At 42.5% G+C, this 27,357-nt stretch overlaps 3 protein-coding genes across 8 annotated transcripts in view; 1 reads left to right on the top strand and 2 right to left on the bottom strand.

Annotated features, from left to right (window-relative positions):
* Positions 1-383: 383 nt before the first annotated feature.
* Positions 384-7,529, bottom strand: FAIM (Fas apoptotic inhibitory molecule). Of its 5 annotated transcripts, XM_040604050.1 has the most exons (6): positions 7,277-7,405; positions 5,156-5,213; positions 4,363-4,498; positions 3,761-3,989; positions 2,280-2,329; positions 384-840 (listed from the first exon to the last, which is right to left on the bottom strand). In XM_040604050.1, the coding sequence occupies exons 2-6, from the start codon at positions 5,197-5,199 to the stop codon at positions 691-693; spliced, it is 609 nt and encodes a 202-aa protein (XP_040459984.1). In that variant the 5' UTR covers positions 5,200-5,213; positions 7,277-7,405; the 3' UTR covers positions 384-690. The 5 variants fall into 5 exon arrangements, with proteins under 5 accessions (XP_040459984.1, XP_040459983.1, XP_040459982.1 ...); XM_040604049.1 differs by lacking the exons at positions 5,156-5,213; positions 7,277-7,405 and adding an exon at positions 7,455-7,529; XM_040604048.1 differs by lacking the exons at positions 5,156-5,213; positions 7,277-7,405 and adding an exon at positions 7,449-7,523.
* CEP70 (centrosomal protein 70) lies at positions 7,483-18,942 on the top strand. 2 transcript variants are annotated; one of them, XM_040604043.1, is made up of 16 exons: positions 7,483-7,589; positions 8,202-8,298; positions 8,437-8,560; positions 8,881-9,052; positions 9,360-9,529; positions 10,746-10,805; positions 11,503-11,602; positions 11,993-12,081; positions 12,441-12,515; positions 13,600-13,702; positions 14,352-14,510; positions 15,146-15,292; positions 15,813-15,981; positions 17,212-17,326; positions 18,260-18,339; positions 18,725-18,942. In XM_040604043.1, the coding sequence occupies exons 1-16, from the start codon at positions 7,581-7,583 to the stop codon at positions 18,784-18,786; spliced, it is 1,731 nt and encodes a 576-aa protein (XP_040459977.1). In that variant the 5' UTR covers positions 7,483-7,580; the 3' UTR covers positions 18,787-18,942. The 2 variants fall into 2 exon arrangements, with proteins under 2 accessions (XP_040459977.1, XP_040459979.1); XM_040604045.1 differs by lacking the exon at positions 18,260-18,339.
* A 461-nt stretch (positions 18,943-19,403) lies between these two features.
* Positions 19,404-27,357, bottom strand: part of ESYT3 (extended synaptotagmin 3) — a 34,288-nt gene continuing 26,334 nt past the window's right edge. Inside the window, exons 16-23 of the mRNA XM_040604032.1 lie at positions 27,262-27,348; positions 26,271-26,420; positions 25,255-25,697; positions 24,092-24,181; positions 23,415-23,546; positions 21,806-21,911; positions 21,138-21,187; positions 19,404-20,226 (exon numbers count right to left, since the gene is read on the bottom strand). Of these exons, the coding sequence (XP_040459966.1) occupies positions 20,190-20,226; positions 21,138-21,187; positions 21,806-21,911; positions 23,415-23,546; positions 24,092-24,181; positions 25,255-25,697; positions 26,271-26,420; positions 27,262-27,348 (1,095 nt within the window). The 3' untranslated portion in view covers positions 19,404-20,189. The remainder of the gene's footprint in view (positions 20,227-21,137; positions 21,188-21,805; positions 21,912-23,414; positions 23,547-24,091; positions 24,182-25,254; positions 25,698-26,270; positions 26,421-27,261; positions 27,349-27,357) is intronic.

The raw sequence follows: 27,357 nt of genomic DNA, 5'->3' as shown, positions 1-27,357 counted from the left end.
AACTTTTTGTTTGTTTTTTTTTCCAAAACTCAGTACAGAGTTTCTGAACTGCTACAACAATTTCTATTTCTAGCATCAGTTTTCAGAAAACTTGTAAGGAATTTTTTTTTCAGAACAATGTAACATCTTTTCTCCTACTCAGAATAAAGAACAGTTTTCATAGCACAGTATTATTTTAATACTCTTACACAAGTAACAGTGTATTTCATTAATAACCTTTTTATTAACTTGTAACTCTTCTTAACTGCATCTGAAAAAGGTTGGTAGTCAGTTTAATAGAAAAAGTAATTACCAAGAAAACTTGTAGCAGCTTACTCAAATGCCCAGCACATGCATCCACCTCCCTCCACACACACATGCATTTTATAAGGATTCAGTCTTAATGAGTATTTATCTCCCATTTTATTATAGTGAGATTTTTTCCTAGTATATAATTTCTACTTAAGTTCACCAGTGTTCTCTGCACTTAGTGATATAATATATATTCAATATATATAGTTTTTTAAAAACTGGTAATGTAAGATGTGCATAATTATTTTCATCTGGTCCTCAAAAAGAATAATTTCATATACAGAAACTAGAAGATAAGCGCAGCACAAACTAGATGTACCAAGTAGTACATATTAGAATAATTACCACAGTAATTGAAAATTCCTGATCTTAGTCCTACAATAATCAGTTAACTAGAGGCTACTCCACAGCCTCTGGGATTTCTCTGTCATTCACAATAAGGGTATGAATAATTCCTTCCTTTCGTTTGCCACTACTAACAGCCTTAATGCGACAGCTGTGATCACCAACACTGAAGTGAGTTTCAGTCCCATCTTCTACAAATTCACCCTAGAAGAAAGGAGACAAGAATAAAACCAGCACGTGCCATTTTAGTAAAATAAAAGCTTGAGTGCATCAGACTGTTTCCAAGGTCAAGATCGCTTGTAGTTCCCACAATTAGAGCAGCCATAGGTACCTGCGACAAATATAGCGTGAACGCTGAACAAAGCTGCAGAATCTCAGACAGGGCTTTGTCAAGGTGTCCAGTTAAAGATTTGTGGGTATTAGATGACAGTCAAAATTTCGCATAATCAGAAATGTTAAAGCTGGAGTTTGTAAACGAGTATCATTGATCCATGTCAGTAAAACGAATAGAAAAGACAGTTTCCTTCCGGGTTGTGCGGTGCAGCCAGTAAGTACCACACAAACCTATGCTGAAGTGGCAGTAAAACGTGAAGTATTTAGTGGTGCGTTCTACAGCAGGATGAAGAGATCCCCGATTGAACTGTTGCGTATTTTGGATACACAGCTCCTGCTGCAGTTATGTATTTTCCTGTTCGGATTTTGCCATGCATGGCTCTGGTTTTGTCACCATCTTTGGGAGAGCAGATAAGTGTGCACTGCTCTAATGCAAGTACAGTTTGACAGCTAAACTTGTACTCGTAGCTTGCAAGAATATCACCTAATGAATTTATTACATTATAGAAGAGGCTGAGAACCATCAAGAGCAAGTTCAGATTCACTGAGAGAGGAAGTTTCTTCCAATGATCACCAAAGAAACATTTGGTGAATCTTTTCATCCTATTCTCAAGTACAGCAAAACTGTTGATTTTACAATTAGTACTCATTCAGGGGCAGTAGTAATCACAGTGACAACTCTGGTAAGAAAGCACATCCTTCAAGGACGAGGACAACTACACAGTATGCATACTGAAAGCCATCGTAATATAAAAGTATGCCAAATAGACAAGGCTTTCCAGCTGTCACCCTGCTCTAAAAATTAATGCAGATGTAACAGAAAGACAAGAGATTTGATTTGTTCCAATGAGACACTTACGGCAAAGTGTTAGGGACCATCTCTAGATGGAAAAAAAATCATGACTTGTAACAGGCTACACATGTTCCACTTCTCAGTCACCACTAACACAAGCAGGTTTGGATGAGGTGGCTCTACACTGCACCAAACTCAAGTCCCTTCCGCTCCCTGAAAGTTTTCTCCCTAAAAACCCTGGACAACCGTCCCAGATTAATTTTGCTTGTTTAAGAAGCGTAAGCAAAACCACTGTTTATCCTTAAATATAGACAGCCATCGGGCATCCTAACTGAAATACTGTCAGTTACGAAATACAGCGGAGGACATTTGGAACAGACTAAGAGCGTACTGGCCGTCTCAGTATATGCTCATACTTTGTGGTAAAGTGCAGTAACATGCCCCCCTGTGCCTTAATTTGCTAAGCTCTGGTTATCTAGCCACAGCCCGTGAAAAGCCTTTGGAAATGATCACGTACCGCTGTTTCCAGTTTTTGACCGTTGCACCACACATCCATAGTGTCTTTTTCTGTGAAGGAAGATTAAAACAAAGAGTAGAAAGAACAAGATATATTCCCCCACACAGAGACAAGATCTAGGAATTTTTAAAACTTACCATCGAATTTCACTTTCAGTTCCCAAAAGAAGTTCCTAATTGGCCACAGTACCTGAGCTACAGGGTTTGTTCTTATATTGGAGAGATGGGATGCTCCGTCATCAATCGGCAAACAACTTTTGAACACACAATTTTACCTCTCCCATTAACACTGGATTGTTCCAAATATTGTCAAGAGATATTCTGTCATTCTTAAACTGAAAAACTTGAAGACAGTAAAATGAAGTAATTTCTGCTAATTATTTGAGTGCTGTTTATTCAATGAAGCTCTTAACATTTTTTCCAGGTCAGTTTAATTCAAAAGCAGCATTATTTAACATCCATCAAACTGTTTGTAATCTCCTTAAAAACCCAAATACTGCTTTAAATATCAGTATTAGAGTTGGGGGTTTTTTTTCCATTTGAAACAGAATACTCTTTTACTTCTCCCAGCACATCCTCCTTAACTTTGCTCTAGAGCTCACATGACTGACACTGTCATCCACAGGACTTGGCAGAGAGCTGAACGCTGCCTGCCTTTAAAGTAAGCATAGGCAGATTACAAGTCTGTGAGGACACTAATCTGGTTTTGGCATTAAAATTGTCTTTCTTCCCCACCTCCTGTCATCCTACGGCAGTTCATTCTGTCCTGAGGCTTAAGAAGAAATCATAGCCCAAGATCTCTTATCTCCAGGTTTAACTGTACAGCAATACCTAAGGGGAAGTTTTCCTACTAGATGCCACCGACAAATTCCTCAGGGGTTCCCTTCCTCCCATCTGCTTGTAATATATTTGGAAACGGGGGGCAGAAGAGAATAAAAGTACTGCCTTGCTATTAAGAAAGCGAAAAAACATAATTTGAAGTTTTTAGATGGAATTTGTAGTTAAGTTATGCAGAAAAAAGGATGATGATTAATCTATCAAAAATGTAGAATAAAATTGTCACACTTCTTTAGTTAAAGACTCCTTGACTTCGGCCTACAATTTTTGGCAGGAAAGCTTGGTTACCTGGTTAGCTTATGATTTTTGGAAGGACAGCCTGGTGACCTGGTTAACAAACTTGCACATACAGCAAGCTTGCTAAGGCAGCTGTATGGATACAGAAGCCCTAACTCCTTCCAAACATTTTTTTTTTCTTTTTTTTAATATCTAGGCCATGCTGCTGTGACAGCAGGCTCACACAGGTGTAACATGACCGTTATTTTCAGACTGCCTTTGGCATCTCATTGCAAACTTCCAGACCACTCGGGATTTTACACTGCAACAGCACTAGCCACTGAACTGTGCTAATTACAATTACAAGTTATTAAGTGCATACAAGTTTATTCAAAGGCAGCAACACGAAGTCGTTCAATGTTTACTTACCTAGAACAACTCTATAGTCTGTACCACCCAAGGTCAGTACCCAAGTATTGGTGGTTTTCAACCTGTTCTCCATATACTTCTTGAGGCTCTTTCCATTGATCTCCAAAGTATATTCATATGCAAAGCCACTGACTGCATCAATATTAATAGTAGCTTTTGTTTTGGATGCTCCAACAGTGAATGTTTCTTTACCCACTAATTTAAACATCCATTCTTTTCTTATTTCTTCCTATAGAATAAAACAAAGACAACAGGTATTAACTGATAAACCTGAATGCATGTTACAGTGTAACAAAAAAACCCTGAACCAGAACTCTGGAAACAGCTCAGTACTTAGCTATTATTTCAGAATGAATGAATACATGGTATTTTGTATGTTTAGAGTGCCTCTGCCCAAGGACAGAAAAGCACTTCATGAATACTCACACCTTAGCTGCAACTGAAAAAAAATAATTATGCAGTTCATTAAATAAGGTAAAGTTAATCAACTGAATATACCTCACTTGCATTTATTAGTCTTTTGTTAGTTCTGATGCCTGTTGCATGGAAGTGCACTTATATAATCTGTATCATAGTGAATTTTGAGCACATAGGAATTTCACCTTTCCATCAACATAGACAACACGTTTTCCTGAAGTGGTCCCATGTTCAAATTCAATCTTATGAACACCATCACTTAAAGCTACTTCCCAAACAGCCACCAAATCTGTCATCTTCTCTAAGTGGCTGTACCGAGACCTATGGAAACACCAACAAAGTAAATTAATAGTCATTGAAAGAGTTCAACTACTATGTCTATAGTTCAAAGCTTTACCGCTTCAGGGCGAGCCACTTTTTACACATGAAAAATGAGACTTGAAAGAATAAGGTCACAGAACTGCTTAGATTTTCATGTTTTTCAAACATTCAAATATGACAAAGTATCACAAAATATAAACAGACAGTTAAACAGACTCACTTTGACAAACACCATATGAAGACAGATATAGCCATCTAACCTCTAAAACTTCCATTTCAGGTGACAGTATGGTCATAAAATTATACTTAGAATTCAGATGCTCCTGGACAGCTCTGCAATTTCTCGGCAGGCATTAACATACAGTACTTTGACTGGTTTCTGAGAAAGTGTTTTAACCTTTTAAGCTTGAAAACCAGTTAGGATAACCAGTTTAGCTATTACCTGTTTTAACAGATTTGTCTGTAATCTCTCTCATAAACATTACCTACATCATTCAGAAATGCAACTCTGCACACACAAACACCCATAAGGGGAGGAGATCTGGCAAGATATCATTTCATTTAAGTAATTTTTAAAGTTTAGATACAGACACAAATGACCACGGAAACTGGGGACATCTTTCCAAATCTGCTCATACCACAGTTCTGATTTTTTACCTTACTTCATCTTCATAGACAGTAATCTCCTCACGGGATGCCATAGTAACCAAAACAGCTTTTAATCCAATTAGCAGCAAGAAAAAAAGAAAAGCAGAATAGCAGCAGAGAAGTGTTGAGGCCTAAGTTTTCCTCATTTTCTCCGTTCAAGATAAAAGACATTTTTTGAAGTGTCAAGAACTATTGTGTGCTGCCATACATACGATGAAATACAAACAACTTCTCCTCTTAGACAGAAAGGCAAATGTAAATATTCATTTACTAAATCAGTACGTACAATTTATCCTAACTTTATTAGCACATCATAACTTTGCCAATTATTTGATGTAAAAATGGTTTACCTAACTATCGAGCAAAAGCTTAGAAGCAAACAACTTGACCAAAGCAGAAACCCAATCCAGAGCTGCCCGTCTCAGTCACAAACTTAACAAACTAGGGACTGTTGCCACCTCAGGGGAAGTAAAATAGCACAGGCAACCATTTCAACCTACTCGTTCTAAATGACTGGAGTAGTTTTCAACAATCATACTAGCAATTTGACCTGGCAATTCAGTCATACAGTCTGTATAAACCACAGACAAACCACTTGTTTCTTACTTTGGAGATTTTTAGACCATGGCTGTGTTTTACAACACTGCTGACTTACTTTTCATTTATTATTTTCACTGAACAAATTAAAAGCTGTCTGCATTGTCTGTGCATATCAATAAACATAATTTAAGGAAGTACAAATGAAGTGGACTTTGACAAATTGTACGTTTTAGTGAAAAATTAATTTAAAACTTGTAAGTTCTAGGGTCTCTCTTCAGCAGAAGAGTGCCATTTAAGAATTAAAACTTTCACCCTGTCTTAAGCTTCTATTTTAAAAGGTGCTCTGTACGCTGCTGTATTACTGTCTGTGCTTTTGTCAGGGAAGACACCCATTTCTGTTCCAGGAACTGAAAAATAAGTTTTAAAGCCAGTGAAACCATTTAAAGGCTCTAAAGATTTAATTCTCACAGTAGCAAGCAGCCTACACCACCTGACAGATGCCAGGAGATCGTTTTGGTGATTCCTGAAGTTACTGCTGATCTCTGTGAAGGCAGGCGGCCCCGGGGCACGGGTGGCAGCCTGGTGGGTGTATTTCTGTGTCTCCCCCTTCCCCTTCTGGGCAAAGGAGCGGGCAGCAGGGCTCAGGGCAGGCCCTGCCAGCTGATCCCCACCGCAGCTGGCCTCAGGCACAAGGAGGAATGCCACCAGGGGTGGCACCTGGTGAGGGTCTACCCAGAGGCCACATACCCCAGGCAGTACGCTGCACGAATATTAGCCGATAATTTATTATAATCAATGCTGGAAGGGTTAGGGAACATCCCAGTACACACGGTTTCCTTTTAAAAAATGTATTTATCAGTTTCTGAAGCGCGGCGGGTACCGGCGGAGCCCGAGGGCCGCAGGGCCGGGCTGGCACTACCCGCCGGCCGCCTCCCCCCACCGCCTTTCCCGCCCGGCAACCCAGCAGCCCCAAACGAGCTTGGCTTCTTCATACATAAGGCCTTGCTCTGAAAACTCCGACGGGGTTACCGCTCTGCAGCCAGCTAACCGTGCCCGGCAGCAGCCAAGGCGGGGGCGGGGGCGCCCTGGGAAGCACACGGCCTGCGCGGACGGCGGATCTCTCCCCACCACCCGCACGTACTGCCAACAAAAAGCTTTTTTTTCAATGAAGCCCCGACAGCCCCCTTTCTAAATCCTCCCCAAACAGCTCGGTGCCGATGGCCGTGACCCTCCACGCCCAGCGAGGGGCCTCAGCGCTCTCCGCCCCCAGCAGCAGCCCCGCCGCCCCCGGTGCCGCCCAGGCGGGCTCCCCGGCGCGTCCCGCCCCTCCTCCGCGCCTCCGGGCAGGCGCACACACCACCGCAGACGCGCTCGGCCGCTGCCTCCTCCTCCTCCAGCGGCCCGGCGGTCTCCAAGGAGCCCAGGCAGACGCTCCCTCGGCCCGGGCGGGCCCTGCCATCCCGCCAAGCGACGAGGGGACGCCCCGGGGCAGGAAGGCAGGGCAGCTCCGCGGCGCCCCAGGAGGGATGAGGCGAGCCCGCCCCCCGGCCCCGCTGCTCCCGGCCCCGCTCCTACCGGCCCCGCTCCTACCTCGGCGGCGCTCTCCTCCGCCTCGGCTCCCTGCGCCTCAAGATGGCGCCGTGCGGCCAGCGCCGCCCCGCGGCCGCCCGCCTCCTCCCCTCGCCCCCCCGCCGTTACCCCCGGCCCTTCCGCCTGCTCCCGCCGCCGGCAGCTCCCTACGAGGCCGTCCCCCGCCACCAGCCGGGACCTGCTGAGCTCCCGAGTCCTGGGACCCGACCCCTCTCCTCTCCCGAGCGCCGGCGGCTGCCTGCGGGTGGCGGGGGCGCGGGGCGCGGCCCCCTTGGCCGGCGGTGCGGGAGCGGGCGCCCCCGCCATGGCTGAGGTACGGCGGCGGGCCTGAGGCGGCCGTGGCTGCTGCCGGGTGGCCGCAAGCAGGGCGGAACGCGAGCAGGGAGCTGCAGCCCCCCGGGGCCGGCACCCGCCTCCTGCCGCCTCGGGGGGCTCCTCCCGAGGCTGGAGCCGGTTTTCCCCAGTAATTTTCGCAGATCCCGTTGGAATGCCTCACGCGCCCACCTGTGGTGGCTGGGGCTTCGTGGGGGTGGGGGGTCGGGTTGGTTTTGTTGGGGGGCGTCTGGTTTATTGGGGGTTAGGTTGGTTTTGTTGGGGGGTGCCTGGTTTTGTTGGGGGGTGTCTGATTTTATTGGGGGGCAGTTGGTCGGGTTGGTTTTGTTGGGGGTCAGGTTGGTTTTATTGGGGGTCGGGATGGTTTTGTTGGGGGGTGTCTGGTTTATTGGGGGTTGGGTTGGTTTTGTTGGGGGGTGTCTGGTTTTGTTGGGGGGCAGTTGGGTTGGTTTTGTTGGGGGGCAGTTGGGTTGGTTTTGTTGGGGGGCAATTGGTGGCCTCGGCCACCCACGCAGCCGGGGAGGACGGGGGGCCGCGAGCTGCCGGTGGGAACTGGGGTTTCTGCCTCTTCCCCCCCTCCCCGCTGCACCAGGAGAGGGCCGAATGGGAAAGCTTAAACAAGCTACTGATGCATCAGGGCTTGGAACCGGTGAGCCTTGCTGCCCCCCAGAGCTGCAGAAGCACCTCAGGTAAGGAAATGCTGATTTTTACACGTGCTTTTGTGTGGACATAGCTAAGTTCATAAGGCATCTCTAAACCCATCGCTTGCAAATGGCAGCGGAGATGTGACCTTTCATTTTGACTGGGTTTATTTTATGTATCTCCAGATGCGATAGTTTTAGACAGTCAAGCTTCTCGAGGAATAAGGCTTGCATTAAAAACGCTGGTGGAAGACACCGACCGACAGCAGAAGATGATGCAGGAGCTTCTGGAGGCTAATCGTTGTCTTAGGTAAGACGCAGTGGAAGGAACTTGCCTGCTAATCCAGAGTGAGTGTCTGTGTCCTGCCAGGTGGGACTCTTGCCACACCAGAGGTCTAGGACCTTTTTCCCCAAGATTATTGTCCAATATGCAGCAGTGTTGGCCTAGTTCCTTTGGAGCTCTTAAGTTTTTTCATCTGCTGCTTCTTCCCGTACCAGCATACTTCCTGTACCTGCTGCCGCAGGCTATTATTGCGCATTATTAGATAATGTTGTCAGGCCTATGCTTCCTTCACTGTCTTTAGGGAAATGAGTTTAACTTAAATAAAGGATTCATTTGTTTTTTTTCAGAGATGAGATACGACAGGAACGAGGTCAGGCATCTCGACAAGAACAACGGGCTAATGATTTGGAAAATGTGGTAAAAAACATTAAGTCCAATATTTGTCGGCTGGAAGATGAGACGATAGCTAAAGTTTGCCAGCAACAGAATCAACTCAAAGAACTTCAGAAAGATTCACAGGTAATCCAGATAGTGCTGTCTGAGGATTCAAACTTTTGACTTTTTTAAAAGCTCTAAAAATATTTACATTGATCAAAATAAACATGAGTCTTGGGTCATAGAGTTAGTACACAGTTTATAGCTAAGATTTTTCAATCCATACAGAATCTTCCAGCGACAACTTAGAAAATATATGTATCCTTCTTCCACTGCTAAAACCCAAGTATAAGCCTCCTTTTGGGACCAAGTGCCTACCTGGGCATGTATAGTACAGTCTCCAGCTTATGGGTTAATATAACTTCAGAATGCTCCCATTATCTGTTCGTAGGCCAAATATCAACAGCAACAGGAAAAGCTGCAAGAACAGGAAGAGGTTATTGCCCATTTGCAGAAGGAACTGCGCAAAGTTGGGATGGAGGAGCAACGTCGTGTTACCACTCAAAACAAGATGTTTTGTCGGTTTTGCAAAAGAGCCCCCACGTCTCGTCTAGATCAGCAGTAAGCAATTTTCTTAGGTTGGTGAATGATCTATAACATTAAATGAAGAAATGGATCTCAAAGTAACTGTTCTCGATATTTATATGAAAAAAAAAAAAAAAAAGCTGGAGACCTTAGGAGTGCAAGCTGAAATATGAAGTCTTGTAAAGGTACATCAATTCAGTGATTTTTTTTCTTGTATAAAAATCGTGAGCTGGATAAATCCACGGCAGAAATAAAAAGTTATGAGCCGCTGTGTGCAGTAGGTGTCAGCAAAGAGAAAGGAATGATTAGCTCTGCTCTGGCACTGCAGTATCTGCTAGGGTGATCTCCTCCTGGGATTCTAACATTTTTAAATGTAAATTCAAAAAACAAAAAACGCCACCACCCCAAAACCAGCCCTTCTGGTTTTGGAAAGTGATCTTTGCAACTGCTGACTGCAGGCTTGCTGTAAGGCTTCCCAGGTACTTTAGGGAGAGTTCTAAAAGTATTCCAAGCCTGGGTGTCTTGCAGTAAGACCTCCATAGTTCTGTAATCAGAGATTTTTTTCAATTCTTAGGCTTCAGGTAGCCATCACTTTACTGCACTGATGTCACCAGGTTTTCTAGGCCTGGCTAGCAATGTTTACGTGGGAAGCATTTAAAAGGGATTGTATGTGTGCAACCTTTTTCTCGTGCCCTCGCTGTATGGTAGGATGGATCACTGAATTCTGTTCCCTGTGCGTTCTCATCTGTCTCTCCAAAACAGACAATCTGAGAGCACTCAAGGGGAAATGCAGTTTCTCAGCTGTTCATGTTTTTGTGGCTCTGTTTTTTTGCAAACACTTGGTTTGAAAGCACTTTTACTTTCTTTGGAGATGGATGTTCTTGGGCTGTGTGGGACCTGTGCTTTCTACCTCCTGCAATGGTCGCTGAGTCCTAGCGCTTGGGACCTTGCCTCACTTGAAGCTTTCTGAGTAACCATAATCACAAGATGAGGCGGCTGTCGGGAGGATTTAGCTTTTTTCTCCTCTTAATAATTTTGCCACTTTTAGACTAGTAGAGTTAATGTCTCTACTTCTCTGTTTTGGAAAACCACAAGCCTGTTTGTTTGGCATGAGAGAAAACCCACTATTTGAAGCTGTCACTTCAGTGCAGTTGTGTAAGGTGGCCTGTTCCTATGGGTTGGTCACAGTATCTCTCAAAAAATCATGCCTGAGAGTATCTGAAATTCAAAATCCCATTTTTCTTTTCTTCAGGTTCCTTTGTCTAATTGATTATTATGAATCTCAAATTAGTCAAATGAAAAAGGAGCTCAGGTAGGTCTATGACTTATGGTTCTACTGTTCAAAATTTTCTTATTTCTTACTGTTCTTAAATCTTACAATGGTAAATAATTCTGTGTTCCATACGTCACTAGCATGTAAGAAACAGCAAAGGATTTTAATGGTCATGGAAGTTTGGATTCATCCAGGGAGTACCTGTCAGTCAGACTAAGCAGCTGCTTGGCCAGGACGGCTAGGAAGTTGGGGGTATTGAGGCATTGGAGCTATAATTCCTCCTTCTTCTTCTTCTTCTTCTTTTTTTTTTTTTTTTAAATTCCCTTCCTCTTTTGCCATGGTTCACAGGCAGAATTACTGCATTAGCTGTGCTCAGTCGACTGATCTCCCTAACCAAAAGGAATACCAGCTTTTTAGATCCATCGTGGCACCTACATGGTACAAAGCAACAAGCACATACCTGAGACATTCCTGTAATTTGAGATTATTATTTCGAAGACTGAAATGTGATTTGCTTGTACTGGAATTTCTCTCAAGGAATAAGTGCACTTAATTAATACATGAAACTGCTTCCCAGAAATAACAAAGAAGAGCAGTGGATCTTAGGACGGAGTTGCTATTCTATTTACTTTGCCGTTTATCAAAGCAATATCATATATAACTGCTAACTAAACCAACTTAGATCTTTCAGGAAATTGAAGTACAGTAAGCTGAAACAATTTTTTTTTATTAATAGGCAATATAAAAAAGATGAAGACCAGGTACAGAGAGAAGGAAAAAGCAAGGAAGAATTCCTAAATCTAGATGCTACTCCTAATTATAGAGCGCTGCTTACGGTATGGAACTGCTAAGAATGAGTAAGTCAGCGCAGATCTCTAAATGGTAACCCTTCAAGAGTCACATAGAAACATACATGTGTTTGATTTCTATCCCTTTGTTCTTACCATGTCATCTTGTAAACTCTGGGCAGGATTCACTGTCCTTATGCAAAGATTCATACTATGTTGTTGTGAGTTGTCTTAGTTGGGGACTGCACAGACCTCCTTAATCATAGGTTTTCCACCTGTGGTCTAATGCAGCAGGCTCTTGATCTTAGCCAATAAGTCCTCATCCATGCTGTCTTGCGATATAGGCGCTTGGGAACCCTTCTTAGCATGTGCGTACTTTAAATTGTTCAAGCTTGTTGAGTATGGAACGAGTGAAATAAATAACAGTGTATGTTGCAGTCTTTTCAGAAACAACTTATTGAAACAAAAGCCAGGAATGAACAGCTTTTGCTTGAAAATATAAATCTTAAGAAGGATTTGGAAATAAGGTGAGAAAGGATAAGTATCATCCTTTTTAGGAGCTCTTCAGTAGACTTTGCTTTACAAAGAAAGAAATTGAAAGCACCATCACTTGTAAAAGTGTAGCATGAAATCTACCTTTAAAAGTGATTCATAGAAATAAGATATGGCAGCAACAGTCAGCCTTCCCTCCCTACACTGTTAATAACTACAACTGCTAATGATTAGTTTGCTCTTTATTGCTGTTGCCACGTCAAAATGGTGCAGAATTTCATTTCCAGAATGATGCTGCAGCACTAGCAAAGCTTTCTTACTTTTTCGCTTGGCTGGGTTTTATAGATGCCTTCAAATGCAAGACATATCATATGGTACTTTTTCTTTCTAACAGACCAACTGCACAGGAATTAAAACTTTACAAGCACCAAGTGAAGAAACTGGAGAAAACTTTGAAGAAAACTATCCAGTAAGTATAGTTCAGTGACTTCCATGAATCCTCTGAAGTTCTGTAAGGCAAAGATACCCTGCAACCTGTAATGCAGATAGTAGCTTTTAAAGCATGTACCTTTATTACCGTTCCTCTGAGGCTGGTTATGGGCAGCAAGTGCTACTGCATCTCCCCAGACACTCTGTGTGAATCTCTGAAGTGAAGGCGAGGTCTCCAAAAGGGAGCACAGCAGTGTGCCTTTTTTTTTTATTGCATTTTGCCTTTCTGGATTTGATTTGAGGGCTACTGCAGGCGATATGGACAGGACCAAACTGTGGTGTTTGCTGTTTCCGTGTGCTATGAAGCAAGCTACTGGTTACATTATGGATTAATAATGAGAAAATAGGAGTTGGCAAAATACTGCAGCTACTGAAGTTATGTCCATATTATTTTTAGAAATTAGTTTTTTTCTGAAACATTGCTAAGAAAACACATTGAAGGTATTAGAGAACCCGCTTGAAAAAGTGTTTTTTTCTGTAATACCACTTCATATGCTAAATATGTTATAGCCTGAAAAAAACATCACTTAAACTTTAAAAATGTTCAGTTCTTCATTTTACGTCATGTGTATTTAAATGGTCCTTTCTCTCAGACAGTGGGTATGATTTAGATAGTAGTTTTTAAAAAAATCATCTTAGATTTGACAAGAAGGGTAGTGAGCTATATACAGTAGGCCGGGTAAGATGTTCAAGCGGAAGCAGATAAAGACTGTGAAAACAGAATTTGACCCTTTTGAGTAAAATTCTGGATATTAAGTCTTCAGCCATAGTAGAACTTCTGGTAGCAGAGCAACTGTACACCTGGTGGTTTCCATTCTAAATTAGCATGCAGTCTGGAATAACCTCAACTGGAGACTTGAGAAAATGGAATTATATTTACATCAGGTATTATATTCTTCAGCTAAATCAGTTTGATGGACTTGTATTGGCAGGCATCATAAAATGGAGATTTTTAGTTTGTAGGTGTAAGTATACGTGCTACCTACCTGATTCTTTAATCAGTTGAAAGCGGTATCTCCTGCTAAGGCTGCTGGTGTAACCTACTGTATTTATTTGGCATGTAGATCTTCGGGAAGTAGTACCGGAGAAAGAACCGAAGAAAAGAAAGAATCTGAGAGTACCACAGAAGTAGATCAGCTGCAGGCAGTTTGCCAGCAATACTTAGAGGTATGCAAATTTTATCTGTACTGTGCATATATCTAGCAATGTTTCAGTGTTTGTTTAACTATGTAAACTGAGGCATGCTGTTTTGAATCTAACTGTTCATATGAAAAGTCCTCTACGCAGGATGTGTAATGTTCTGGGTTTGGCAGTTCACGTAGGCCTGCTCTTCATTGTCATGCCTTGGTGTAAACTACCTGAAAATACAGCAAGGAAGCAGAGACTAACTTGGCAAATATCAAATCAATGATTTAGCTGAAGTCTTTCCAGGACAGGGCGTTTGTTCAATGTCTTGGACAAAAGAGATCCTTGTGTTACAGTTTTAAACATGCCCGAGAAGACAGTGTCTTTTATCTGAATTTTTTTAAAAAGCAAATATAATAAACCTTAGCAACATGCAAACTGTGGAAGTGACAGTGCCTCAGGTGGATAAATATTAAATGTCCTTTAAAGGGAAGTCTATTTGTATTACTTTTACATATCTTCTAGCTGGTATATTTTAAAATCTTTCAATCTATTACATATTGAATACATCTGTACAATTCATCGATAGTAACTTATCAGAGCTATTTATGATTTAGTGTAAGTAGTGAAGGATTTTATTATAAAAAGTCATATGTATTTGAGCAATAACATTTGTTATTTGTCATTAAAGGTTTTGTCCCATATTGATTCTATTTTGCGAAGTCCAAGAGCTCCTCCATTAATATACAGGCGCAGTAAAGGGCCAGTGCAAAATTCTATTAGGGAGAGCAGATTTGAGCACCTTCCGCTTACTATAGAAATGTGGGCAGATCAGCTAATGGCCTTAAAGGTAATGCATTATTGTGTTTGGCTTTATATTTTTCCTTTAATCTGCTGAGCACCTCTTGGTCCCTCCCTGTACGTAGCGCTTTTTTCTGTGTGTAGCTTCTGTTATTGCCTGACTTGGTGTTAAATTTTAAAAATAATTCTGCTGTCCATTTATATACCACTTTAAAACATAGTAGGGTGAAAAACACACAGTGTTCCTACACACCAGACATACTGCACTGTGTATATCATCTAAATGCTTTTGTTCACTGGCTGAGTCCCTAAGAAGACACTTAAGCTTCAGAGCCTATGTACTTCACACATTCTTCCTTTCGTCCTGCCAGAGCAGTAACTTTTTGATCAAAATACAAGCAAAGTAATTTTGTTTAAAACCAAACGCTCTGTGACTAATACTTCTTACTTCACTGATACTATAATGTGTGAAGTACTTCAATTTTTAGACTCTCGGTGTTATTTTTAAATGAAAGAATGTAAGCAAGATACTGTGTTTGAATTCCATGAAAACTAAAACCTTACTATTTCCAGTACTGGAATGTTTTGGCATGTGAGAAACAGAAAATCTGCCCGTTTCTCTAATGAAAACAACTTTAAGCAGTTTACTAAAATGAGTTGTGTCCCCTCCCTTCTTTTTGAAAGGATTTGCATAGGTCCTTGAGAAAACTGTCTCTGGAATTGGTGCCCTGGCACACTGCAGGTCCACAGGATAACAGAGAATTCATACGAGTTGAAGACCTCCAGTTCACAGTAGATGCAATTTTGGAAGAAATAGAGAATAAGGAAAAGGTAATTCTTACCAAGGGTTTATAATCACAAGTTAGTGTGGACTTCTTAAACACATTCTTCACAGGGTGGTTAGGTTTGTGCATTTGAAAGCCTTGCAGAGTTTAAGGAACAGGTGTTCGAAGATAATTCAGTAGTCAAAGACTGTTTTAACATAATGGATAAATTCACCTTGGGGAAGGCTGCTTTCTTCAGTCATTTGGCCAATGATAAATCACATTGTCCTGTAGTCTCAGTTACCCTGTTCTGTTTCCCAGTTAGCGCTGAGAACATAAGCATACTTACTAAGCAACAGAGAAGGCGGCTCTCAAAAAGAGTATTTTTGATTTGCTGGATATTTGTGTCTGAAAACTCACTTTGAGGTATGTCTTCGGATTTAAGAATATTTGAAATGCTGTGATTTAATAAGGGAAGTTACACCTGTTTTCTTCATAGACTAGTTTTAAGAATGTTTCATGGTTTAAAAGAATCCTTGCTTTATTAAGTGGTAATGTTGATGAGATCTTCTTCCTGCTTGCTACAGAACAGCCAGGCGCTGCCCTTATCGACCCTGTTCGCAATAGTCTCTCACTTCCAGAAGTTGTTTGATGTGAATTCTCTCAGTGGCGTTTATCCACGAATGAATGAGGTTTACACAAAGCTTGGGGAAATGACCAACGCTATGAAAAATCTCCATGAGCTCCTGGAACTAGGTAAAGCCATACCACCTAGCATTTGTTCAAACTGTTTCCACAGGAAAGGAATATGACAAGTGAAAGGCTGATCTCTTCATAGAAAGTATGCTGAGCTTCCAAGAAATGAGTAAATTCTTCACTGGGAAGATTAAAAATAGGTTGCTGTCAATTAGCAGTTTAAGTAACAAAACCTCATTATTTGTAAGCCTTCAGCAGTTGCTGAGGAATATCAGGGAGGCAGAAGAAAAGAATAACAGAGGAAATTGAATTATTTTTTTTTCCACAAAGCTTTGTTTCTATGAGCTGACTTTGTAATTCTTGACCATCTTTCATTCTCCACTTGAAAGATAACAAGTTTAAGAAAAAAAATTCAAACTCTGCTCTTGATTTCTACTCAGTAATTCATTCAAGTGTAATTCTGTCTAATCCTCAAAAATGCCTGTCTTACACTGTTAAATCTTTTGAAGAAATAAAAAAAAATTAAGTGCCAGTACCCAGAGGCAAACTTAGGGACCTCCCAGTGCCATTCCTTTCTGGTTTGTACTTCTGGATGACAGCAGCTGCTGCTGCTTCTGGGTTTAAAGGTCTGGCTGTGCTGCAGGGTGTACAGCCACAGAGCAAGGCTCCTGGGCTACAAAGGTCTTCTGAGCCAAGCAATCTTCCTGCCCGCAGCCAGCACAGGAGGTGAGGAAGCAGTGTGTTGCCTTAATAATAACAAACCGAGCTGAGGATGCCTTCTCCAAGCCTAGCTCTTCTGAAATTGAGGGAGAAAAGGACAAAGGAGCCCGTTACCTTCAGTCACAGCAGACACTGAAAGTAGAATCCAATACCAAAACAAGTTCTGGGCATTAACAAGGTATTTATTGAGCAGGTTCCTTGTTGGCCTAGCCCCTGTACCGTGCTGCAGCTGTGTTACCAGAAGCTAATGAGTAACCCTCTCCCTGTAATTTCAGTTGGCTGATATCTGTTGACATTGGAGGGTGCACTTTGGTACCATCACTGCTGTGAAAGCACACGGCTCTGACAAGGTTTTTTGGCCGCTATAGGACTTGTGAGAGATTCAATATTCCTAGCTAACACTAGTTTGTTTCTGACCACAGGCACTTCGTTTTCTGTGAATGATGGAACTTGTATGCCTAGATATGTGAAAACTGAGTAAAATCTGGGCACCTGCAAGAATTAATTGTGTCTAAAATAATTTCCTGTTATTAGTGTTATAAGAAACATGAAGTGTTTGTTTTTCCACAGACAGTTCAGCTCCACCCACTGTGGTAGTGAATACTGTTGGGAAACTGTGTGCCGTAATTAATGAGAACATGACTGAGCAGGTACAGCAGCTGCTGGGGACCCAAGACATCCACAGGTATGTGGGCTGTTCCACTGACAACTGTTCTTCAAACACCGCATTTAATAATTGGGAGAACGGCCTAAAACTGATAATGCAAGAAACTTTAATCACTTGTTGAAAAGTCGGTGAGTTGTGATGGTAAAGGAGTTACTCCTCTCCTACGTGAAACAAATCTTTAATGTTTTCAAAAGGATAAAGCTGGCAAAGAGAAAAATGAAGGCTAGAAGGTTCCAAAATACCTTGTTGGTCTGCATGGGGAAGGTGATCAAATAAGCCTTAACAGGAGACAAAGCAAATCCTGCACGTGGGTAGGGAGGAGAAAGTGTTGCAGGGCTTCAGCTGTAACACCGAGGTGTATTGCTAAGAGAACGTATGCCTTGAGCTGCCTACAAATACCTTGAGAACTGGACAAATCCTGTCATATCTTCAGCTGATGACAACATACATGTAGGTGGTAGCGGACTATCAGAGCTTGCATTCAGCGTGCGCTCTGCAAACATACTGACACTTCCTTGCAGCAGGCGGCAAGTCTGACACACACCGAGTTACCGATACTAACTCCTCAGCCTTTCTGTGCTCCTGTTTTAATGAGAGAAGAGCTTATAAAATATTTCTTGCTCCACCTCTGAGGCAGTTATATCAGCCACCCCCAGGCAGTGTATTTAGCATGTAAAGACTAATGTTCCAGTCAAAAACTTACCTGGTGCTGTGTAAGAAGGAAGGATGTGTATAGGGCTTAAACAGCAAAATTAGAGACCCTTTTTTGACAGCTAACACTGGCTGCAGGTTTTGGAACTTGAGAACACGTTTTTGGTGTAGATGGTTTTATATACTACTAAGTAGCAGTGTGTTCCAGAAAGTCATGACGTAGTACGAGAACACAGCCGAGGAGGTGAGCTTAAAGCACCCTTGTACCTTTTATCTGACAGTCTCACTTACACATTTCAGCATAATCAATAAGCTAGAAGAACACAAGTGCTTTTTTCCACCATTTCAAGCTCTCATTCAAGATTTGCTCTGTCTTCTAGGTGAGTAATATTTGCAAGAGTTGTAATTATCGTTGTGCCAGCACTTCCTCCTAAAACTTTAAATAATTAACAAGCGTTTTGTTTACTCCTGGTGTGCTGAAACACAATGATGTGAGGGAGGGTGCTAACTTTTGCCTGCCTCTACTCTTCTTTCCCCCTTTTGATGGGAAGTGACCAAAATAGTTTTCATTGAACATGGGGTTGCATATATCCAATCACATTACTCATAAGATAAGCTAAATTGAGGCTTTTCCAAAAACATTAAAATGCGTGAGGAGCTTATTTTATTCACTACCTGTATTTAACATTAAGTTAGAATCTTGGCTGAACTTGAAGATGTTCTAGATACATGCACCTTACCATTTTGCTTTTCATTCCATTTCAGAGATCAGTAACCTGGATGATATTTTACCTACTGTGCGAAATCTGAAATTGGTAGCCAGCTAAGAGCTACTCTGGTCTTCTCTAGCAAGATTTATCTCGCCTGCGAATGTACCTGTTGATGCATATGACATTAGAGCTACCTCGAACCTCAGTTACCCTAATCAACAAGTTCAGATTTTTACATAAATAAAAGCTGCTGCATTTTTTCATTTTTTTAAATTCTTGTTTCATGGTCAATTTAAGAAATAACTTACTATAAGTGCTGTCAACTGGTCTGCTCAATCCCAGGGAGAGAACCAATACACTCTGTATCAGTCTAAGAAACTGAACCCCACACAAAGCCAGACATCGTGTAACTACTAAGCATTTTGAATGTTTCTGACGCAGTAAGTATGAGATAAAGGTGCTGCTCTCACTGCCTTAGCCGTAACACTCTTATCATTTGCCTATCTTGGTCTTCTGGAGAGCCTGTTTTAAAATGTTTACAGTTTCAGATCAGTCTGGGATGCTCGGCAAGTATTTTTTCTGGTTATGGACTGACGCAGACTAGATTACACTAATTTAGGCCTAAAACAGTTTAAGCTTGTTTCAGGTGCTGGCTTATGGGTTTCGGCCTAGCACTGAGTTAAAATTATTATGGTCACATTTCAAAAGTCAGTTTTAGAAAGGCATAGATCAAGTTTCTTATGCAAGACAGAAGTTTATTGTACAGAAACAAGTACACCAAGCTTCCAAAAATATTTTGGTATATTTTGCTCTGATTATTAATAAAGCTTAGTTTACAAAACTCTGCTGTTCCGCAGGTGGAATGCTTTACTATCAAAGTTCACAAGATTTTGAAATGTAGTGTAACAAAGAACAAAACGTGGTAAGGCATCACAAGCCAAAACCTTAATGACATCCTAGTAAACTAATTATATACATACCTGCAGCCATGATCTGCTAAGATATCAATACTTAGTTTCTTAAAAAGCAATTGCTATTAAGAGTCTTAAACAGTTTCTTTCAGAGGCTGCTGTAGCCCTACAGATGAAGAATGCTGTTTAAAAACTTGTACTTTTTTGAAAGAGTAATGCTTCCATGTCAAAAACAATGTGAATAGGATCCTGGGGAAATGAGACTGCCCAACAGAGAAGTGACGCTTACCTGACAGTCTAGAATATTTCCAGGTATAACACTTCCTTAAGAGAGTATTCATACTTAAGGGTTCTTTGGGGGAGATATGCCAGCAACAGCAAAAATAAAGGACACTGTTTAGGGACAAATTATTCCCAATGTGGGGGTTTTTTGTTTATTTTTTTACTTCAGTGAGAACTAATCTCTGAGGATGATGATTATGAAGTTTATATGTCCTGAGCTGGAGATTGCTTCAAATGTGCAGGGACTGTTCAAAACACATTAATTACAAGAGATATGTACATTCATACAAAGTTGAAAAATTAGCAACTTATGTACATGAGAAGAAATCAAATTTTCTTGCGTCTACTCCTTGTCAGCTCATACCTGCAAGACAGATATGATTAATGATTATAGTAGTTTAAGACTTTCTTTAAAGTTTTAACTGGCACAACAGACAGAACTTGGGCTGTATCGCTTGTGCTCCACAGGCAGCGTGGCAAAGGAGGCCTCAGAGATGGCCTCAAACTTCAGCTCTTTACCAGGACCTTTGGATGCGTCATTTTTCTCCTGCTCCTGCCAGTGCCACACGCTGACGCAGGACACCCGTGCAGGCTGGGCTGGGGAGCCCGGTTTTCCTATCCTGCTGGCCAGCGCTGGCCCCCTGCCTGTGCAGCTGGCAAGCTCCTGGACTACCCACCCTGCATTCCTGAGGCTCCATTGAAGGAGAAACAGGGAAGAACTACTGCCATTAACTACAAACATAGAAGGGGAGGAGAAAAAACCACCCTGGTCCTTAATCTTTGCCTCCAACCAATGCTTAAGGTGTAACTCTGAACCACAGCGAAAATACAAGCAAAACTGTTAAGTGGCTTATAATAATAGTTTCTACAACTGCTTTGTAATTAAAGTTTTATCATATATATATATATATATATATATATTGTCGATCATATTAATTTAGTTGAGATCTTTATCCAGGTTAAAATTTGTTGCGAGATTACTTTAACAAGCATAATTCTTTTATGTGTCCCGGTGGCTTTCACAGTAACTTTAAATATGCTGAAGACTATAACTGACGTATAGGCCTCTTATTAAAATGTTGCACAGGGCAGGTATTGCACTAGCAACCGGATTAACATACAACTTAGATAAAACTACCAGATTACTTCAAGATAGTCCTGCATTTGCAGGTCAAATAATTTCTCACTCACAGCCCATTTCCAGCCCTCTGGCAGCCCCACAAACTCCCAGCAAAACAACTGGCAGGGTTTGAAAGTACCGAGGTGAAAACTTACCACTGTGCAAAACCTTTTATTAAGTCCTCCTGTGACAAGTCGATCCGCACCTTTAAAAAGCACATTTTATTTCTTCGTGTATTATTCAGCGTACAAGTAAATGAGCTAATGAGCCAGCTCCCCTCCCAAGGCAGACCCGCTTTCAAGTTCTAGGGCGGCAGCTCAGGCTCAAGGGAAAACAAGCTTCCTGCGCTCCTGCACATGGGACACGGGCGGTACCCAGCCTCAGCGCTGCAGCTTGGCTGCCTAGTAGCACTACTTGGAAGCTTATCCGTCACTGAAGCAGCACTTCCACCGTACTTGTCACAGAACCAAAGCTTAAAACACTGTTGGCAAATTCTGGGGTTTAATCCCACGTTTTTCTCAGCTTTGAGTTTGCACTATCGGAGCCGCTCCCCAAATGGGCAGCGGTGGATTCCAAGGAAACATTTTTTTCATTTCAGGAGCGCCCTTCTGAAATGAAGGGGCGTAGCACACATCACGTGAGACCACACAAGCTTCCACATGGATACAGCCTGATTTCAGATGAAAATCTGGCAGAAAAAGTTGTTTCCAGATTGCTAGTCCTGTTACTGAGATTTAGTTACTAGAACCGCATTTCAGGATCACAGGAATCGCTCCGACAGCACAGCTCTATTAAATCGGTAACGTAGCTTCTTTAAACTTACTTTCCCCAGCTCCTTCCTCTCCTGTGAAATGAACGGCCTGTTGTTTTTCACGGCAATGTCCAGTGTCCTTTTCTTGACATCTTCCAACGATTCAAAAAATTCAAACCTAGAAGTAAAAGTTTTGACAAGAGACACCAAAGAAAAAAATTAAAATGCTATAAGCATTAGTGGCCAGAATGCAGGGACAGAATACAGCATCAGCAGCCAGAACGTCTAACAGAGAAGGAAGACACAGAAAAGGCAATTCTGTAGTTAGATTGGATTCACATGGTAAGAAATCTCTTCTTGGCCTCATCAAAGACTGCGACATCTGTTCAGGCTGTTCGCTGTGCCAGGGGCAAGGAGGAAAACATGCATCCTTGATGAAAAGCTATTTACCATCATTTTCCCCCTCCGCGGAAGATCAGCATATTTTCCATGCAACCCTTATTACTCAGAGGAAATAGCTGAGCCAACCCCCCAAGTTTCCAAAGTAAGCTTACACCACATTAAGAGAACACAAAGGTTGGAACCTGTGGCAATTAAATTCTTAATGGCTCTGACTCATGCCTCTGGCACACATCATCTAATGTCAAGTGAGTTTTGTCCACCCTAAATCACTTCAGTTCTGCCCACCTGAATAGCTTTTTCTCAAGTCAGAGCTGTAAAACAGGTAATGTGTTTTGAAGCAAAGTATTGCTCAACCTATTACACTTAATTAAGGATGTATGGGATGCACCAATACTGTGACAAGGAAAAAGATGCTGTTCCCAACAGCTGTGCTGGCAATTCATCAGCAGTTACAGGAGAATAGGCAGAAGCAAAATCCACAACTGTAGTGTTTTGAGTGTTAAGATGAAATAGTTTAAAAATCTTTTCTCCATTTCTGACCTATACTGACATACAGAAAGGACCCAACACAGGAAAAAAGTGAGCCACCCAAGGCCACCCAATATTCATGTATTTTCACATGTGCGTCTGTCTTTAAATATGGGATTAAAACCACCTCTCAAAAGAGCTCTGTGTCTGAGCATTACTGTGTTTGGGTTTATACAAAACACTTTCCATTTCAGAGGCAGAGCTGTGGACATGACACTGTCAGCAAAAAGGGGGAAGCATTTCTACCCTGCTCCCACCAGGTCTTCATGACAACATCCACCCATCTGTCCAAAGACTGGTCCAGCTTCAAACGGCTGCCTACTACTACTACTACTACTTTGACTTTTGGCAAGCCGTCAGAATAAGCACCAGGCAAAGAAGTATGGACAGAGAAGGAGGCATTGTGAGGTACCCGAATGGAAAGATTGCCTCCGCAACAACAGGGGGTTCGACACGGGAAGGGGAATGTCTGTGCAAAGCAGCAAGCGGAGCCCCATCTGCTAGGATCAGGGAAGGGGGCACGAGGAAGCTGTGCCCTCTTTCAAGGGACAGACACCACCACAGCAGAGCCAGGCCTGCCCCAAGGACTCCCATATCAGAGCTGAAGTGCCGTTTTTTTTCAGAAGACAATTTTTTTCACAAGACAAACCTTCTGAGCAACGGGAGCATGCATACCTTACGTAAGCCCTTTCATTGTATAGGGATCATAACTGTTTTGGCAGCAATAATTACATAATTAACATTTTCTTACTTCTCGTCATATTGGGGGTTCAGAGTTTTTTTCTTAACAGAAGTCTTCTTCCTGCTTGCCCATCTTCTATCTGGAAGCAGGTATATACGAACGTATGGATCTACTCCACGATTGGAAGAGGGTACTAAGTTTCTGTAAAAGAAGCAGTGTTGACAAGCAAGGCAGGTTCTCCCGCTGTGTGCTTTAATACCTTCTCTCTTCAAATCAGGCCAACCCCTCACGGGCCAAAAACATTTATCTTGGGAGTTGGAACATAAGCAAATAAAACTTTAAGAATGTGAAGTTAAACACAATTTTCACTGATGAGTGTGTGGCCACTTATTGGGGTTCCTACATTAACATTTACAAATTCAGTCATAGGTATCAATCCCTGTCATGATGCCTGTCATGACATCCCAAGACAGGCATCGGTTGTCAATTGCTGTTCAGAGGAAGTTTTGGGCGGATGAACGTTAAAGTATCTCTACTGCATGGAGCGCTGCTCGCTGGCTGCTCTCACAGACCCACTACGGGCCTGACCAGAGCTGGGCTTAGCGAGGCTGCGCAGGCTGAAGCCAGCCAGGGCTAAGGCACCTCAACGGGCAGCTTACGCTCCGGCTTTGCTGCGTGCCTGACACAGGCTCGGAGGGCTCTTCCCCTTCCCTTCACAGATACCTGCAAGCCATCGTCAGCATTACCTGCAGCCGTTCACCAGCACGACGAGGCTTTGCCGTACAGAAGCATACCGCACCGTGAGCTGAATCTCTCCCAGAGACATTTCAGTCCCGCTGTAAGACAGTTGCACAGCCAAAGCTTTTAAATACAGCTACGGTTTTAACAGACCACACGCACAGACCTAGCAGCATGCAACAGGACACCAGCTTCAGAAGTTGGTGATGCATTTTCAACTAAAAGCAACTTTCAGGGCACTATTCTTTCTGGCACCCTAAGGCTTGCTATCCAGAAAGCAGCTGGACCGCAGAGGCTCCCCAGATACCTGCTCAGGTCAGTGCCAGCACTGCCTACCGCCCTCCGTACAGGGAGCACAGGACAGCTTTCAGTCCCGCAGTACAAACCGCCAAACAAAGCACCTACTTGCCTTGCTGTAGATGGAGCAGCAAAGCACACATTAGCATGTTGTGCAGCTCCTTAAGGATGTCTGTATATGCAAAATGGGACCTTTCTTATATTCCATTCTGCATGCTTTTCAAGTGGTTTCAAATCCAAAACGTCGCTTAAAAATGGCTTATGAAGGAGGCCCTGTTCAGAGATAGAGAATTTGCCAGTCCAGAGGTGCTAGATGGAACACAGCTGGAGCTGCATTTGATGTTCAGGTTTATAACTGCTCTGATGCTCTTAATTGAGGTGGATCTTCTTTGCTACTTCAGTTCATTAAGGATTCCAATAGCTCCATTCTGCACCCCAGGAGAGACAAATTTGGCGCTCTGTCCTCCTCAACAGAGCAGACTGCCTTGCAGCCTCACACTTAGCACTGTGGAACCAACACACACACAAGCCCACCTATCCACAAAAACTTTGTTCACAGCATTGTAAGTCTTAAAATTTGTTGCATAAAATACAGTATCCAAAACTTTAAGCAGCCAGATATTTCTATCAAGATTTTATGTTTTTATAGAAATGAGATATTCAGACTTCCAATATCCTGCTAAAACCAGGAGTGTTATGGGACCCAGGATATTGACTGTCGCTGTTGATTAAAATAATTAGGTCAATTAGTTGTAAGATGATTTGAGACCCAAGACTCCAAATGACTTAGTCTTGAATTCAACAGTATGCAACGGCAATCTATAAAACCTAAACGTGCCCAAAAGAAGGACAATTCAGCTGGAAGAACACCTACTTATGAAGGTCCAGGTTGCTGCTACTTAGTTCAAAGCACGAAGAAGGCAGAGAGCCCAGCGAAGTAACACTGGGTGCAAGCCTCAGCTCCTGTACGGCTGGCAGAGTGGGCACTACCACTGCCCTGGTGTGCAATGCTGACGGTGGGGGACAGTCTGCATTCTGCTCATGCTCTGCCTCGTTAAGGCCAGCAACAGTTTCACTTGGTACAGGTGCTGCTGAACTGTCATTTGTGTCCAGGTCTTCTCTGCTGTCCTTTTTCAGCAGAGATTCAACTGCTTCAGAGTCTTTGCTCACAGGAGGTACTTTTGAGACTTCTGGGTTTGGTGGGGAGACAAACTTTTGCTGGTTTCCACCCTTCTCCACGACACGCACAGGACCTTGCTTCAAGGCACTGACACCAGCCTTAACTCTCTGTGAATCGGGTTCTTCAACATTTAAGGCCTAAAAATCACAAGGGAGAGAAATGAGTGCTGCTCCCAAAGCACCGGGGTTAATGCCAACATTACCATCTAGGATGAAATTTCACCACAACCCTGTAACAGCAGGAATCTGCTGTTAAGGTGAAAGGCCTACGGGATTAGTTGTGCTTTTCTCTTCTCTTGTCCTACTGTGTATGTGTTTAACAGCACCTAAACACTGATCCAGAGCACACTGAGAAAACAATTCCTAAGCACCAGTCTCTCTTACTGTTTAGCAGCTTCGATTTCCCCAGCTTAGATTTTCCCAGTCCAACTCCCTATTGTCATGAGAAGATTTTGAGCAATGGCACAGCACCAAGTTTTAGGAAGCCTCAGGGATACCTCTCAGCTCCACCACACACTCTTAATTGCACTTAAAAGACCTTGTCACACTTCCATTTTCTACTAATCTGTGAAGCAAAGTCACATTTCTCCACACCCATCTTACACCTGGTTAGAACTGGATGGAAATTCTAACTTCCATGTTAGTTCCGTCTAACTGCCATTCCAAGATGGCACTGCGGAAGCCAAGTGAGTATGGCAAAGCACACCTTACCCGCAACACAAGTTTCATCTTAATGAAGCTGCCTGAACTGGAATGGTCCAGCTGAAATCTCTGATCCAGAGTCATGTTTGGGTCCTTAAGCAAGTGGGAGAGACATACTACTGAAGATCCCAGGGCACTATCCCGATCCTTGTCTTTTATCTAGGGTGGGGGAAAAAAACAAAGAAAAAATTATTAGATGGCAGACTGGAAAGCGTACCACCAGGAACAGCAAAGCAAGAAGGTATTTCAAGCAGAGACTACAATTAGCTTATTTACTTCAGGACATACCATCAATATGGTTACTTCCAAGTAGGTTTTGCCAATATTTCAGGAGTATAATAATCAGTATGTCTGGAGTAAAAATTCCATGCCAAACTATGCAGAGATGGAACTGCTGAACTGCCTTAGCAGAGAAACTGGGTCCTGGGATTCACTTTCCTCACTTGCTCTGGGAAAAACATCCCAGGCTACTGGGATGTCAACTGGTCTAAACTTTTACAAGCTTTTTAGGTAATAGTTTGTTTAGCCTATTTAACCTCAAAACACTTTCCAAGTTCAAATCCGTTTCTGTAGCCGAGTGAGCTGGCTGTGACTGCAACACATGCTTGTGAGATACAGGATTTCTTAAGGAGCCAAAATACCAAAGTGAAGAGAGAGGACTCAGGTTGAGAATTACGAAGGCTGCTATTTCTGACTGCAAAATACTCATGGCTTTACTACACACAGACCTGTATAATACCTCCTTTGCACTTTGCAGCCAGAAACATCCCATGTTTTGAACTAAGATATTACGTGTTACATGATTCTAGAGCAAAGGTAGATACCAGCATCACCTAACAGAGAATTGCCTGTGCAACAGCAGGTACTTCTTCCACCGTTTCAATAGGAGGGCCCCAACACAAGCACACAGAAACAACGAGCACTGAGATCACATCCACCATAAAAAAGGCTTCTTTCTACAAATATCCACTTGGTTTTCAAAGGAAAGCTCTTCTCTCACCTCAACATGGAGCGACTCGGAATGAGCACTGTGGACAAAGAAGGTGAAAGCCTGGCCCCACGTGGGATCTTTGCTGAAATTGCAGGTCTGCAACAA

Source organism: Falco naumanni, chromosome 8, assembly GCF_017639655.2.
Source record: "Falco naumanni isolate bFalNau1 chromosome 8, bFalNau1.pat, whole genome shotgun sequence".
NCBI lineage: Eukaryota > Metazoa > Chordata > Aves > Falconiformes > Falconidae > Falco > Falco naumanni.
The sequence above is the reverse complement of the archived record's forward strand: the minus strand, read 5'-3'. Positions and strand labels throughout refer to the sequence as shown.

Bases quoted from the DNA above. Each gene is read 5' to 3' on its own strand.
- FAIM (XM_040604050.1), bottom strand. From the start codon at position 5,199: ATGGCATCCCGTGAGGAGATTACTGTCTATGAAGATGAAGTAAG. The intron at 3,990-4,362 runs GTGAAATTCCTA...TTTATTCTATAG, and splicing joins TTGTCTATGTTGATGGAAAG to GAAGAAATAAGAAAAGAATG. The intron at 2,330-3,760 runs GTAAGTAAACAT...CTTCCTTCACAG, and splicing joins AGACTATAGAGTTGTTCTAG to AAAAAGACACTATGGATGTG.
- CEP70 (XM_040604043.1), top strand. The intron at 8,299-8,436 runs GTAAGGAAATGC...ATGTATCTCCAG, and splicing joins GAGCTGCAGAAGCACCTCAG to ATGCGATAGTTTTAGACAGT. The intron at 15,982-17,211 runs GTAAAGCCATAC...GTTTTTCCACAG, and splicing joins CCATGAGCTCCTGGAACTAG to ACAGTTCAGCTCCACCCACT.